Consider the following 15,156-nt stretch of genomic DNA (forward strand, 5'->3'; position numbering starts at 1 on the left):
AATGTCCAATATCAGTTATTTCACTGGTGCACATATATTGATTAAAAGCATTGCTTATATTACTGATAAGCTCTCTCACAACAGGTCTAAAAGAGGACGCATGATAAAACCTGGATGTTAAACGCAGAAAGGCGAGTGAAAATGTCACTGAAGTATGTGTGAGTGTTTATGTCTGTGTGTGTGAGAGAGTGACTCATTCCATCCATCTGTGATGTGGAAATTTACAAAAAACAGGCCTTTTTCCTCGTTTTTCCCTCATAACGCTTGAAAGATCGCACCCCTTTACACTCCGGTGAGTGCAGGAGGGCACGACAGGGTGAATGGGTGAGATATCTATTAGAAATGTAAGACTGATTGTCAGCGTGAACATGTCCACTCATTTTATGCAAAAAGATACTGAAATCTTCTCTTTCATTTCTAACACACTCTTATCATAGTCATGAATGTAACGAGGAAACGTCTGATTAAAATTAGAGACGGCTGTTTCCTTCCTGTGTGACGTCGTTGTTGCTTCCTGTTGTTTATCTCCTTTGTCCTTCCAAGGACACTAGACTTGCTTTTTTTACTCACATCTTTGGCATTTTAAATCATCAGCTTATTTTAGAATTCTTTGCATTACATATTCTTTCTGATATTTGACACAGAGATGTCAAAATCATGCTACAGTATACTGAACAAAATCTGAGAACAAAATATTCCTGTGCTGTTTGAGCGATGGATATCCCGTCCCGGCACTGGATAAGGATTTTTTTTTAAAATCTTTCTTTAGAGGCAGGTTTCCCAATTTAAAACAAAACTTTCAGTCTGCTCCTCACACAGTTTTTGCATGGCTTCAGAAGTGATTTAGGTCTTTCTTGGAGCTTGACATGGTCACTTTGACTGCCGTTCAATGGAAAAGATTTGCGTGAAGATTCAAAACGACTACTTTTGTTTTCCACAGAAAAATAACAGCATACCGGTTTGGACAACTTAGATTCATTGAGGGAACGTGCCTCTACCTACATTACGAGGGGATTTGAATCTACTAATATTGCTATTCACTGAAAGACATATTATTAATAAAGACATATTTTGCTTGGTTCCACAATACCATGATTTTCACATAAGCAGGTCCATATGCATGGCTTTCCTGATGAAGTAAACTTGCTCTGTAGCTCACCTGGTACAGCACTGCAATAGTCCAATGTAATAAGAGTTTAAAGACTCATAGAAGCAAGCTAAAGTGGCATAGTTGCTTGAGGAATGTGTTTTTATCTCATATGCTTTTGTTAACACTATCGGTTAGATTTGGGTTTAGTGTATTCGGTACGTTATTATCAAATGCAATTCATCTTTTAGCACCACTCACTAGCCATTTCACTTTGAAAGTGTCACAGAACATGCATAAAGCATCATAACATCATTTTGCAGAAATGCTGCTACAAGCATGTTTTTCCACAGAGCCTGGGTTGGGTTTGGAACAACATGAGGGTGAGTAAACGATAACAGAATTTTGTCTTCATTTTGGATGAATTATGTAATCAGACTGGTTTTTGTCTACACAAGTTCTTCCAAAGAGCAAACAGTCAAAGAAACAAACCGAAACCAAAACTACAAAGAACAGTCACTATTAAAAATTCCCTAACATTTTCATAACCGTGGACATCCAAAATATAACCTGCATGATTCAAACACACTTCCCTCCATTCGTGTTAAGCAGTTGCTTTTACCAGCGATAGTTAGCTGGTCATCATTTCCAAGTAAATAACTGAGAATATTTAGCATGTCTCTTTAGCATGCTGGGACATCTACCATCTGGCTTTCTCGGGGAGGGGGGCGAAATAGGGTCATAGAATTACAGGCATTTAACAGACACAATGTGAAGCGTGTGCGTACACACGCATACAAACACAGACACACACAACAGAATGTACGAAGGCGGCGAAAGCCACGACTCCCTCTGCTCGCTGCCATCCCAGGCTGGAAGGTGTCTCAGAGCGGCCTCTCTCCCATCTGTGCAGCAGTGGGCGTCAGGCCAGCGTCACACCCCGCCATAAACAGCCAAGAAACAACTCACTGAGCGCAACACAGGTGAAACTCCATCAACCTCAGCACAACCATCTTCCTTGCTGCGTCTCCATTCAGCTGCATCACATGTGTTCATTCAATAGTTATAGTCTTTTAGAAGGAATCAACCCCCATCCGCTTTCATTGTGCACTCAACCATGAAAACAAGTGTCTGACTTCTTACTAATATTTTACTAATAACAATAAAGACTGTTCTTTGGGAGTGAACAAGTGTGTAGTTCTACTGGGGGTAGCATGGCTAAATAAATCATCATCGACATCATTCGCAATGCTAGACCCTAATTAGGAGGTTCCAACTCCCCTGTTTTCGAAGATTTTCAGTCAATAAAACTAGTTCACCCAAAAACTAAAAGTTATTCACCCTTGTGTTGTTCCAAGCCCATAAGACCTTCATTCATCTTTGAACATTTTTAATGAAACCTGAGAGATTTCTGTCCATCCACTCAAAGTCCACGCAACCCAAAACTTGTATTGATCAATGTTTATATTTGAATAAAAACCTACATTAAATCCGTTAATCGTATAAAGCGATCATGTCTTTTCGGAAGACTGCTTGATTCGTATGCATAACTCTATTAAACTTCAAAGTTATGATTATTGTGCAAATGGAACGCTTTTATGATACTTTGGTGGTGCTTGACATCCATTGGTCACTGTATGCTTACAATGTATGGAAAAGAGCATTCAGCTTTCCTCCAAAGAAAGAAATCTTTACAGGTTTGGAACAATATGAGGGTGAGCGAATGGTGACAGAATTTTTATTTCAGAGTGAACCATCAGCAAGTGCCACAGACATTTCACACTTCACCTTAAAATGGAAGTGAGAAAAAGACAAACCAAGAAATGACCTTGACACAAAATGACAAAAAGTACACATATTTCCAAACTAGCCACATTAAAAGGTCAAAGAAAACCACTGGGATTCTTTAAGTGATTTCTGAGGGCCAGCAAAAACACCCACTCAGGGTTTCCTCAAAGATGAAGGTCTACAAGCTCCAGTTTACAGAAGTAACAATGGCAAAACTTTCTGCAGAATCACTGAATGGGTATTTTGGTGTACGTGCAGGTTGGCAGGCCATGGAGGAACTGGGGATAGACGGATGTCTCACCATAGTTTAGTCTATTCGATTACCATCAGGGGGCACCGGCATCACAATAGGGAACAATGGTTTCCGCACAATGTGGAACTGTCCACGTTCTCAAGGCTTTAAATGATATGTCGCCACCTCTTCCCAGAGTCTCAGTGAGATCAACAATGGATGACTCAGAGAATTATGACAGCACGGCTCCAAATTAATTCAATCAGCAATCTTCTCCTGTGCGGCTAAATATCATATCTTCATGAGATGCTGGGAACATTACTCACAAATAATTTCAACCAAAACAACAAATATTAGGTCATATTAGGTGATTAAATTAACAACAAAGTTAGGTTTTTGGGTGAACCATCCCATCATGATTTTACCAGCACTGTACCCCTTACCTATGATAAAAAAATAAATCACACACGCACTGGTTAATGGTTTAATATTCAAAAGCCCAAATCTCTTGTGCTAATCTGATTCATAAATCAAACATTCTTCATCCTGTCACTAAAGCTTGATGTGTTGGACAAAAACGGATTCACAGATACATCACAATTTTCTATTTAGATCATTCTGAATCGATTCACTAAAAAACTAATAACCGAATTTTTGTATTAATTGTTAATATTTCTGGGCACTGGAAAGCTTAGAATAGAACATTCCAGTGCCATGCAATGTACAGCCCTGCAAAAATGCTACGACATCAACATAAAGAAAACCAACATTAACTCATTACACATGAATCACAAGTTGATCGTGCTTATGCACATCCATAAACGATGACCAAACTTAAGGTGGCTAAGATGCAGCATTTCATTTACATAGAGTGAAAGCGGCCTCTGATTTTATCAAAGCTGCTTATTCCACTCCTATCGACCAGTCAGCGCAGACATATTTCATACTGAATCTTTACACAGAATTTGCAACCCTGTGAAAAATTGAGATGCACTGAGCATCATTTTGGAATCAGATTATAACCGAAACTGAAGATGCCACATGAACCTCACTACTGCCATTCAAAACAGCACCTTGCGTTTTATACAAAGACATGGCAACCCCGACAGACAAACGCAGAGCAGAACGGCACTTGACAACAGAACAATCCGGAAAAACCTGCCTCGACCTAGCTTACCGGCTGCTCTCCATCATCTATGCGTATCTAGCGGCAGTGCTCACGGCATCGGCGGGGCGAGCGTCTCCCGGTCGCGCTCAGAAGGAAGGAGACCGAGCATGTCTGCGTCCAGAAAGCAGGGATAAAGCTCCAGCCTCCTCTTCACACACTGTATGATTCAGTCTCCTTGACAAACACTCGGAGTGCTGGAGTATGAGTCATCCGCAAGCAGCCATTTCTGCCTTGAGCCGGCGGCCTACAGCACAGCTTTCCCTCTCTCTCTCTCTCTCTCTCTCTCTCTCGCGGTCTAACTTGCAGAGAATATAATCTCCAAGCAGCGTAAGCTCCAACTCGCCTACACCTCCAGCTAAAGCTACGACCAACAACACCCACACATGCACAGGGTGTGGGCTCAACCGAACATGAACCAGTGCAGTTAGTTACTGTGCCCCTCTACATCAAACAACACACCTACACACACACCGAGAGCTGACTATACGCTGTGTAAACACCTACATCTTAACCATCAATCATCGGTGCGAACAGGAGAACTGGTCCTGAACGCGGTTTGACGGTGTAGCATTGTTCAATCTAATGTAGAGGATGAACAAAAGAGAGCCGTCAATGGAGAAAGATGCTTTTTGAAGTCAGATGGTGCAGTTGTGGCATTTACTAGCAGCGGTTAACAAGCTAAACCTGGACCCACTGGTTTCTCCATTGGAGGCCATTCAAAAGCAGCCATGTTTTATGATTACAATTTTTTTTGTTGTTGTTTTTTACAAGCAATATATACACTGACAATTTCATGTACATCCAGGGGATCCTGCACCATTTCTGCTACTTAGATGAATGGGGAAGTTCACTGAAATGTCACCGAAACTGATCTTTGTGTTCTGCAGAAGAAAGTCATACAGGTTTAAAACAACAGAAGTGTGAGTAAATGATGACAGAATTTTCATTTTTGGCTAAATGATTGCTTTAGGCATAATGTTATTTCAGTGGCTACACTACCATTCAAATGTTTAGGGTTGGTACTTTTTTAATGTTTTTGAAAGAAGTCTTTTCAAGGCTGCATTTATTTAAATACAAAGTAAAATAACTGAAACATTTTTACACTTAAAAAAAAAAAAGCTGTTTTCTATTTGAATTTGATATTTGAATTTTAAAATGTAATTCCTGTGTTCTTTGGAAACATTTATAAGACAAGATTCTTTGTTTGAATAGAAAGTTCAAAAAGTTCAAAAGACTTTTGCACTTTTAATCAAATTAATTTGCCCTTGCTAAAAGAAGTATTAATAATAATAACAACAACAACAAAATCTCTGTTCTTACAATAAAGCAAAAAACAAACAAAAACATGATGATAACAGATGCATATGGAATTTCACATATGAAATGAATCATCTTCTTTCCACTGAAAGAACTCTGCACTCCAACCAGTTTTACCAGCAGGTACAGTATATTGTCCTCTGTTTTTATTTTATAAATATTTAACATACTTTAGATGCTGGCACAGTTAAAATCGCAGATCATATTTGACATTTTTGATATATGCAGTCAGCATCATATACTGGTGTGAAAGAAACAATCCAGTAATATATTTTATTTAAAATAGTTCTAGTAATGTTCAGATATATGATTTAACATCGTGTTACTACATTTCTTGTATTTACAGCACTTTTAGTGTTATTCCAAAATTTAAAAAAAAAAATGTTTTATTCCAAAATGGTAACCAGAATTAGTTTTTCACCACAATTACACCAGTATATGAATTTGATTGTATCTATACTGTATCTTTATGGGTGGTTATTTTTTAAAGCATTCTGAATCATTCGTTTCTAAAGTTTTATTGTAACACTTAATTGCCAGTTTAGTCATTGGACCTTTCTGCTGTCTGTACCACATTGTTTTTTGTAAAACCATTTGCCATGACTGTTGCATCATTACTTTATTTTATTCATGCTGATTTATTGTTCCAATTATAATTAATATATATGTATAAAACCCTGTATAAGACTGTCTCTTATCTAAATGGTTGGTTCTTGACCAAAATGAGCTGCAGTGTGGACCAGACTTTATGGCATAGTCAAAAGCCTGGCTATATTTGAGTGTGCTGTAAAACTGACTTGAATATTCAAAAAATATAAAGAGTAATAGACTTTGTCATTGCGTCCTGATGCATCCCGGACAGCTGTAAAGAACTGCCCACTGCATTATAGTTCTACTATGATGCAGTTTGGTGCCTGCATTGTTTTTCTTTGCAACTTAACTGCAACTTATAGAGAAAAAAAAAAACTTGCAGGCACCAAATTGCATCATAGTTGTACACAAGTGGAATGTGGACAGGAATACAGGCCGCCCTCGCTGTTCAGTCCAGTGGTGCAGTGGACATTCGGTAGACATGTGAACACATGACATTTATCACATGAGTGTTGCAACAGTCAGTAGAGTCTCTTTCTCTCTTTCTCTAGGGAAAACACGTGAATTCTGGGGGATGGGACACAATCGTGTGCTGCGCTCTTCTCTGCTTATGAATATCTTCCAACTCAAACTTATAGGGAAATATGATCAAATAAAAAGAACCAAAAGTGTTTGCCTGAAAATTAGGTTTGGTTAATCAAGCAATAAGCCACTCCAGCCGGTGCATTTATAAGTGATTTTACCAGGTGTGAGAGATGTATATGTTAGTAGCTTATTGCGTTTAGAAAAACAAAAGACACCAAAGTTCAGTAAATGGTTTAAGACACCATGAATCAAAATAGACCTTATTTACTTGCTCAATACATGTTTCCAGTCTTATTTAGACACATAAGTTTGCACACCTCTCAGCATATGATGCTAAAGAGAAAATATGAAGATGTGCCTGGTTTGAAATTATTGACTCCCAACAGAATTGGTTTGAATAACCTGAATGAGATTTGAAAACTGAGGGCAATAGATTTTGTGTGATTAATGATTTAAATTTAAGTCTGTTCCTCCAAAAAGAGCTCAGTGTCATTTTGTTCAAACACTATATGCTTTCTCCATACATATCCTGAATATTCTGGGCAGTTTATACACTATTTGTATTAGTAAGATATAGGCACCCTAAGGCACACACATAAAAAAACCCAAGCAAGATATGAAAAGCAAATCTATAAATGTGGGGCTGAGTGGTTTCCGCCTCTTTTGGCAGGTGGGTTAAACAGTTGCACCAAACCTGATAAGGGCAGACTGTTACTTCCTTAGATAAGGTCTGTGTAACCCTGCCTGGCTCTACTTACAGCCAACTACAAAAGAGAGGGAAGAGGAAACAAGACTCTCTTTTTTAAAGCATGTCTATTTTGTACACCTCAGGCAATACAATGAAGGAATTTTAATCTTGAAAAGTCTATTAAATGAGGGAGTTTTGTGCAAATTCAGTGCTTATGTCACTGAAATTGCACGCTTAAATTATTATTATTATCACTGCTCACGTAAATATCTAATAAGCTCAAGATGATTATCTCACCCACAGATTCATGACTGCTCCATTGTCCTAAACCGTTTTTGAGGCATGTGTCAAAAGCAGAACTATTACCAATCTGACATGGTGTCTAAAAAACAAAAAGCTCATGGCGCGAGACGCTAAAAAAAACAGCTGTGAAACAGTAGCAAAAAACGGCAATCTGACATATATATTCACACTACTGTTCAAATGTTTGCGGCCTGTATTTTTATTTTATTTTTTTATTATTTTTTTTTAATGAAATTAAAACTTTTCTTTAGCAAGGATGCATTAAATTGATTAAACGTCACAGTAAAGACTTTTATAATGGCGTAAAAGGTTTCGATTTCCAATAAATGCTGTCCTTTTGAACTTTCAATGCAGAAAAAAATGCATCTAAGCATACTTAGCAGAACAACTGTTTTCAACATAGTAATAACAAAATCAGCATATTAAAATTATTAAAAGTATATTAAAAGTTAAAGTTTTTTAGCAGTGTCAAGTGGTATAACCATCAAGAAAATAAAAAAAAAACAAGAAATAAAATATATATATATCTTACCCATTTAATGTATTTATATCCATAATCACTGTTTTTAAAAAAAGTTTTAAATCAAAATGTTCAAGGAGAAAAGTTTTTTTTTATTTTTAAATATGATCTAATGGTTATACCATCTGACATCCTTACTCAAAAACTATTTAAATCAGCGAATTTAAAGATTATTAGACGTTATTAGACGTTATACTGTGGTTTTCTGGGTGAAAAATTCCTGAATTACATTTCCAATTTTTTTTTTAAATAAATAAACAGAGACACAAAAACACACCTAAACATATGGTTACAAACACAATATAGTGCTATTCAGCCACAGACCTGCTCTAAGTGTCGTATCAACTACATCCTCAACCTAAGAAGGGGAAAACCAAGCCTTAAGGCCATAAAGGAAACAAAGAGCGCCAAATAATGGTGGCAAGTAATACCAAAGCTATTGTTCATGTCCAGGTGTCCCATTGCATTTGATATTGAATTCAGCTTGAATCCTGATTTAGAGATAACAAACTTTCAGTCTGGCGGTTGGACTAACACTGGACATTTGGCAGAAAGTCTCCTCGTTATCTGTTGGCTTATTTCTGAATGGCCGGTCACTGGGCTGTAGAAGCACACTGAATAAAAGGACTTGTGCAGTTGACTGGGCTTCCAGTGGACACATGCACATTTCCATACGAGAGCAGTGCAATTCACAAGACCTCATTTGGCTCTGCAATGCTTTTCGGGTGGAGGGGAGGGCTGATTGAATGAAAAAGAACAACAGGTTCAATAAAGCGCAGATAATGGCTTCCTGTCTGGGCCGTGACAGAAGAGCTATCTGTGTTCCCTTCTCAGCAGGACCACAGAGGGGTGAGAAGTTGACAGCGCTTTCATTCTCCTGAGGACGGGGAGCTATGTTTGGACAATGGCAGAGTGGCCTTCACAAATAAACCATCACATTTTACTACCTGGCTTGACCAAGAAAACATTTAAGCAAACAATCAAATAAAAAAATGAACAGCCTGGAAGACTGGGCAGGAGCATTTGGCCCTTGTGTCTTTTCCACAGGATGTGAAACACATTCATAAGAAGCGCTGGACGTCTGATAACAGGGGATAAGAAAAGCACGTCTTGAACTCTGAAATGGAAACCTGTCAGACCAAATGGCGGCTTTATATTTGTTATAATTGCACTTAAATATAAACTGTATATTTACCAGGGCTGCACAATATATCTAATATATTTTCTGCTAAATATATATTGTCAACCTAAAGCTTTTTGAAGCACTAAAATCATCCTGTTATCAGTTATGTGCATGTTAAGCGTTTCAATATATTTTAATACAGAACCATGATTACCGCCTCTGTGTGCGCGAATATATTGTTGCGCAATCACATTTTTAGAAAAAAAAAAACTGACTTAACTTGCTTGCTGTTATGTGAAGCACATCCTTGCTTTAATATTCATGCATTCATTGGTTACATAATCTGAGAATGATTCTTTGTACTAGGAAGGGTCAAAACTAAAGTGCATTTTATTTATTATTTTGTTCATTTTAATGTATTTAATGTAGTGCAGGGCGTGACAATGTGAGTGTGAATGTGACTAAAATCAACAAATAATCTGTGTATCATCCAAGTTTCTATCATAATTAACATTTAGGAATATATTAAAGACTTTTGTGGCATTAAAAAAAAATAAATAAATAAATAAAATTTGCCTACTTATTTACTCACAGAACATGAATCAAAAGCTCACTTCAAATACAACAACATCCCATTAACGATAAATCAATAGAAATGCACTTCTGGTCATAGTGGCTTAACAGTCAATCCTCGGTTTACAACACTTCAAAAAACACAACCCGCCCAGAATATAAGCAGATTTAGACTAAGTAAAGCTCTTTTTTTCCCCAGACAAAAGCCAGGGAAATCAATACAGTCCAACATCCTCTTAAAGGGAATTAAATTGCTAACATTACCAATATTAAGTCAAATTAATAGAAAGAGAGACATAAGGCTGTAAAAGTGCTGAGCTTGCCCTTGTAACATTGAGGACTCATCATTTTAAAGTCATTAAGGTTAATCATTACTGTAGATCAAGCCAGCATGTCAAAAATATAAGACAAGCTGGGAAAAGACGTTAGAAGCGAACTGTCATAATGACTTTTATTTTCTAACAATATTGTAATTCGACTGTGTAACAGAAACAGAATGTAAGAAAGAGAACAAACCATACGAACTGAAGAGTAACTGTAAGGATAATCATCCACAGACAGAAAGTAATACTTTTATTTAAAGCAGACACACAGTCTGTGCCGGGGCTGTTCCTATGAGTCAGAGTGACAACGAGGATCTGAAATCCATTTTTCCTGCACAGGATTGGGTATGGCCCTTTCTGAAAGTCATTTTGCACTGTTGTCTTCTACACTATTTACTGGCAGAGTCAAATCTTAGTTTGGGAACATTACTGATAAGACCGCACTGCCTGTGTTTGAGCGCCATATGATCACATCCATCCTATTGGGGAACAAGGCCCTAAACAAGCTAGTCCCTAAATAACACGGCAGACTGTATATAAACACGTGTCATGGTAACTAATTACTTTTACTACTGTAAAATCAAACTGACATACGAAAGTGTGAGAAGCTTTAGGAATATTTGACTCATTTCCTTTTATGTTTTGATGGCAGTGGCCATAATAGTTTTATTGTAAGGGTCACATTTTATATTAAATGCATTAAGTAAAATAAATAAATATTATTATTGCTATTGTTGCTTGTTACAATGTTCTACTTACTGTGTTCACATTGCATAAAAAAACTCTTGCTGATAAGTAATCGGGATATGGTTATGATTAGGGACAGGTTTATTGGCACGGTTAAGTTTAAGGGTGGGTTAAGGGGTAGGGCTTGGGTCAACAGTGTAAATAGATGTAATTACACGCAGGGTTATATTTATATCTATATAAAAATAGAATACAAGCATGTACAAAATAAGTGTATTGTATCAAATGATTGGTTTAAATGTTAGTATGTAGTAGTAGGCTACATATAGCATGTAATATAAGTGGGCCCTACTGTAACAACCACACTTTTTTTTTATTTGGTATATATAATATAAAAGACCATAACTACTCATGCAAGAAACCTTGCATTAAAAAAAAAAAAAAAAAAAAACGCGAATAAACTCGTCATAAACGTTTATGTCGCGCTATTTTATTGTAGTAGCAAGCACTGAAATAGCTATGCTATTTTGGAGGAAATATTATTGTTATATTTTGTATATTATATTATTATATAGTAACCTTTCATTAAAGTACAGCGCAGTGTAGCCTATAATAACTTAATGGGCAGTAGTTAACGAGTAAATACGCTTGGTCAGCAACAGTAACTCATCGTTTATTATATCAGACGCGTGTTTTCGACGCACGCCGATCGCGGCTTATCGCCGAAGCGATCGCTGCAGTCATGAATGGAGCGGCTGAAGGTTACAGCTTTTATGAATGAGCGCAAACAACAACTGCTCTGCCCTTCGCCCTTCCGTCTGACAAGCGCGAGCAGACTGACTCCAGTTCATCCGCGACCACACCATTCTTAACGTGTGACAGCAGCTCTGTCACGGAAGGACAGTGTATTAGAAAAAATAAAGCCGGAGACAGACAGATAATGCGTGGGCCTACGCATACGTATGAATGGAAGTCAATGGAACGAAAAGTGCAGTGTGACCGCCCCTTGATGTGTGGGCTAAGTCTGGTTTTAGAGAATATTATTCGTGGTGAGTTGAAGTTATAGCTTTCAGCCCCAATTTAACAGACTGAACAGCCCGAGCAGCGATTATAAACGCATTGTCAGCGAGCCAAATGCTGCTGGTTTTATGAATGAAGCACTATATGCAAATGAGGACGATTCAAAGCGCCTGACGAGAAGAAAAAACAACACAGCAACAAATGGCGGATATATTTCCGACCACTGCAACAGACTTCCCAACAAATAAACCCATTTCGGTTTTATGCATGGTCGATATTGACGCAAGCTCAGTTGTTCAGAACACAAACAAACAAAATGTCTCTGCTGCGCAAAACAACATACTACGCGCAAACACGGAGGAACGCTCAAGGAAGGGCCTTTCAAACATCAGATCCCTTTACAAAATATTTCCGATCCACCCCCCTCCTCCTCCTCCTCCAGACGATCAGCGGGAGAGGGCCCGATCCCCCCGTCCACTGACAATACCACTCAACATTTACACGCTAAATAGTTTCCCAAACTTTCCCAGCGCCGTCTGCAGATGCTGCCTCGCGCCGTGAAAGATGCACAAGTGAACAAACGTCCAGAACAAAGACAACCCCTCCAAAAACAGACGTTTATTTCCAGGTACTTACTCGTTTGGGTGTGTTTCTTCAATCATTTTCTCGTTTCACCTACAAAAAGATCCCACAGCGGGTGCACTCTGTTCGCTCGTCATTTTTATGCCACTCTTTTCCAAATAATCCCTCAAATTTCGCTCGGCTACAGAGTGTCTTCGTGTTGCTCTCGCTCCTCTCCTCGACTCCGTCTTGATGGGTTTTCGTTTCTTTTCTTTCTTTTCTTTTTTTTTTCTTCTTCTTCTTTTTTTTCACTGGATCTAACCAGTTGCTAATGAAAACCTTGGAGATCTTGGAATAAAGAAAGCTAAACCAGATCCCCCGAATAATGTCCCACAGTTCGAGCGCTTCAGTGTATTTCCGAAAATCCCTTAGATGAAATATGCGTTGATGTTGCTGAGGGTGGCCCCGACGAGCCCCATCTCTGGTTACTCCATGTTGGATTATCGAGCAGCAGCAGCAGCGCTCGCGGGGGAGGGAGGACGAGAGGGCGGAAGCGATGAAGTCACACTGCAGCCGAGCGCCGCTCAAACCAGTGGGAATCGTTTTACAGATCATCGTGCTGCATGAGAGAAAGTCTGGCTGGACTGCTGCTTAAAGAAGTGTCATTGCGACTTTCGCAGATTGGCTAAATCTCACATTTTCTAACAAGAAACCGTCATGCTTTAGTTTTTCAAGGAGATGGAATGCTACTCTCACTCTGAATTGCAAAAACAAACAAACAAACAAACAAACAAAAAAAAACAAGGCAAAACAAAACATAAAAAACACAAAGCAACACACACACAAAACAAAATAAAGCAACAACAACAATAAAAACTAAACAAAGTAATAGAAACAAAAATGTAAAAAAAAAAATAAAACAGCAAAAAAAAAATAAAACAGCAAAAAACAAAAGAAAAAAAACAAAGCAACACACACGAAACAAAACAACAACAAACACTAAACAAAGCAATACAAACAAAAAATAAAAAACAGCAAAAAACAAAAGAAAAAAAGGCAAAACAAAAAAACAAAAAGCAACACACACAAAACAGAGCAACAACAAAAACTAAAAGCAAACAAAAAATAAAAAGCAAATATATATATGTGTATATATATATATATATATATATATATATATATATATAAAAAATAAAAAGCAAATATATATATGTGTATATATATATATATATATATATATATATATATATATTAAACAAAAGAAACAAAGCAACACACAAAAAACAAAGTAAAAAATAAAATAAATAAAACAAAGCAAAACTATACTATACAAATGTGTTTAATAAAACAGTTTTCTCAAAGATTAAAAAAATAATAATTAGGCTATCTGACTTTTTCATTGTCATGCAGCACTTTTTTTACTCAGATGATTTTTGTGTAATTTAATTTAATGTATATATTTTGTGTTTGTAGAACATTTTTTATTGTATTTATAACTTTGTTATTAAGGATTAGGAATTTTTCCTATAAGTTTTTTTGTTTGTTTTTTCCAGGGTTTTTATTTATTTTATTTTTTTAATTATTATTTTTTTTAAATGGAATTGGAACCCCGATAAATTCTGTAATTTTGTAATTTTGTGCTTGTTTTTTTTATTAAGTTGAATGAAAAAAGTGTGTGATACAACATTATATTAAAAATTGAAATGAAAATTGTTTTTGTTTCTTTTAGTGAATGGATAACAATATAATTGAACTTTAAATAAGCCATGCACAGCTAGTTAGTAAAAACACACATAAACTGGTCATTATCCATGACTTCTGATTCCAAATATTTCTGAATTAGCCTTTTTTTTGTGTTTTTTGTGTTGTCCACCTTATGTGAGCAGTGATGTCTAACATTACACAACAACAAAGGCTTTTCAAGTGCTACTTTAGTGCATCAATTCCTCTGAAAAGTGTAAACAGGGTCAAAGGTGGACAGCGCGGACTCCTTATCTGTGTAACTTCTGACTCGGAGGGAAAGCTGCGGATTAGACATGCTTTGATCAAGGGACTAGAGAGGCATTTTGAGAACTGAGGGCTACGTTCACCAGTGACAGTCCAAATTCCTTACTGATCACTTTAAATCAGGGCTCCCTTAAAGCATTCTTCATTAAATCACTTCATACTACACACCACACAATGACTCACAGAAAGAACTGCCATTGTTGGCCAATAAGCATCATTTGGAAATCATTTCAAAGTATCTGAGATGCCGTAAAGTAATCAGGAAGGTGCTTTTTCAGGCCATATACACTGCTTCGGACACTTGACAATAGTTAACTATCTTCATGATTAACAATTACAGTGATTTCAGTCATTCTTCATGATAAGAACACCATTGTGATGCCTGCCTCATGATCATGTGACATTTCACCGCTGACTGTCCCAAGCACTCATTGGTGGCTACGGCAAATGTTTGATCACCGGAAAAGTGGTAAAACATTTACAGAGAGTTAAACTGTCCTCTTTTTGGATTTGAGTATGGATTTGGGTAATAAAAAAAGAACAAATCGCATCAAATACATATATATCCCAATCTTTATTTAAA

General features: G+C 37.1%; 1 protein-coding gene across 2 annotated transcripts in view; it reads right to left on the bottom strand.

The window, feature by feature from the left end:
- The window catches only part of LOC109070529 (sprouty-related, EVH1 domain-containing protein 2), a 29,750-nt gene extending 16,560 nt beyond the window's left edge, over positions 1-13,190 (bottom strand). The window contains exon 1 of one of the 2 annotated variants that reach the window (XM_042768444.1): positions 12,642-13,190. In XM_042768444.1, the coding sequence (XP_042624378.1) occupies positions 12,642-12,667 (26 nt within the window). In that variant the 5' untranslated portion in view covers positions 12,668-13,190. Of the gene's footprint in view, positions 1-4,284; positions 4,973-12,641 lie in introns of those variants that run through there. The other variant, XM_042768445.1, reaches the window with a different exon arrangement.
- Between the last annotated feature and the right edge of the window lie 1,966 nt (positions 13,191-15,156).

The sequence above is a fragment of the Cyprinus carpio genome, chromosome A13 (genome assembly GCF_018340385.1).
Source record: "Cyprinus carpio isolate SPL01 chromosome A13, ASM1834038v1, whole genome shotgun sequence".
In the NCBI taxonomy this organism is placed as follows: domain Eukaryota; kingdom Metazoa; phylum Chordata; class Actinopteri; order Cypriniformes; family Cyprinidae; genus Cyprinus; species Cyprinus carpio.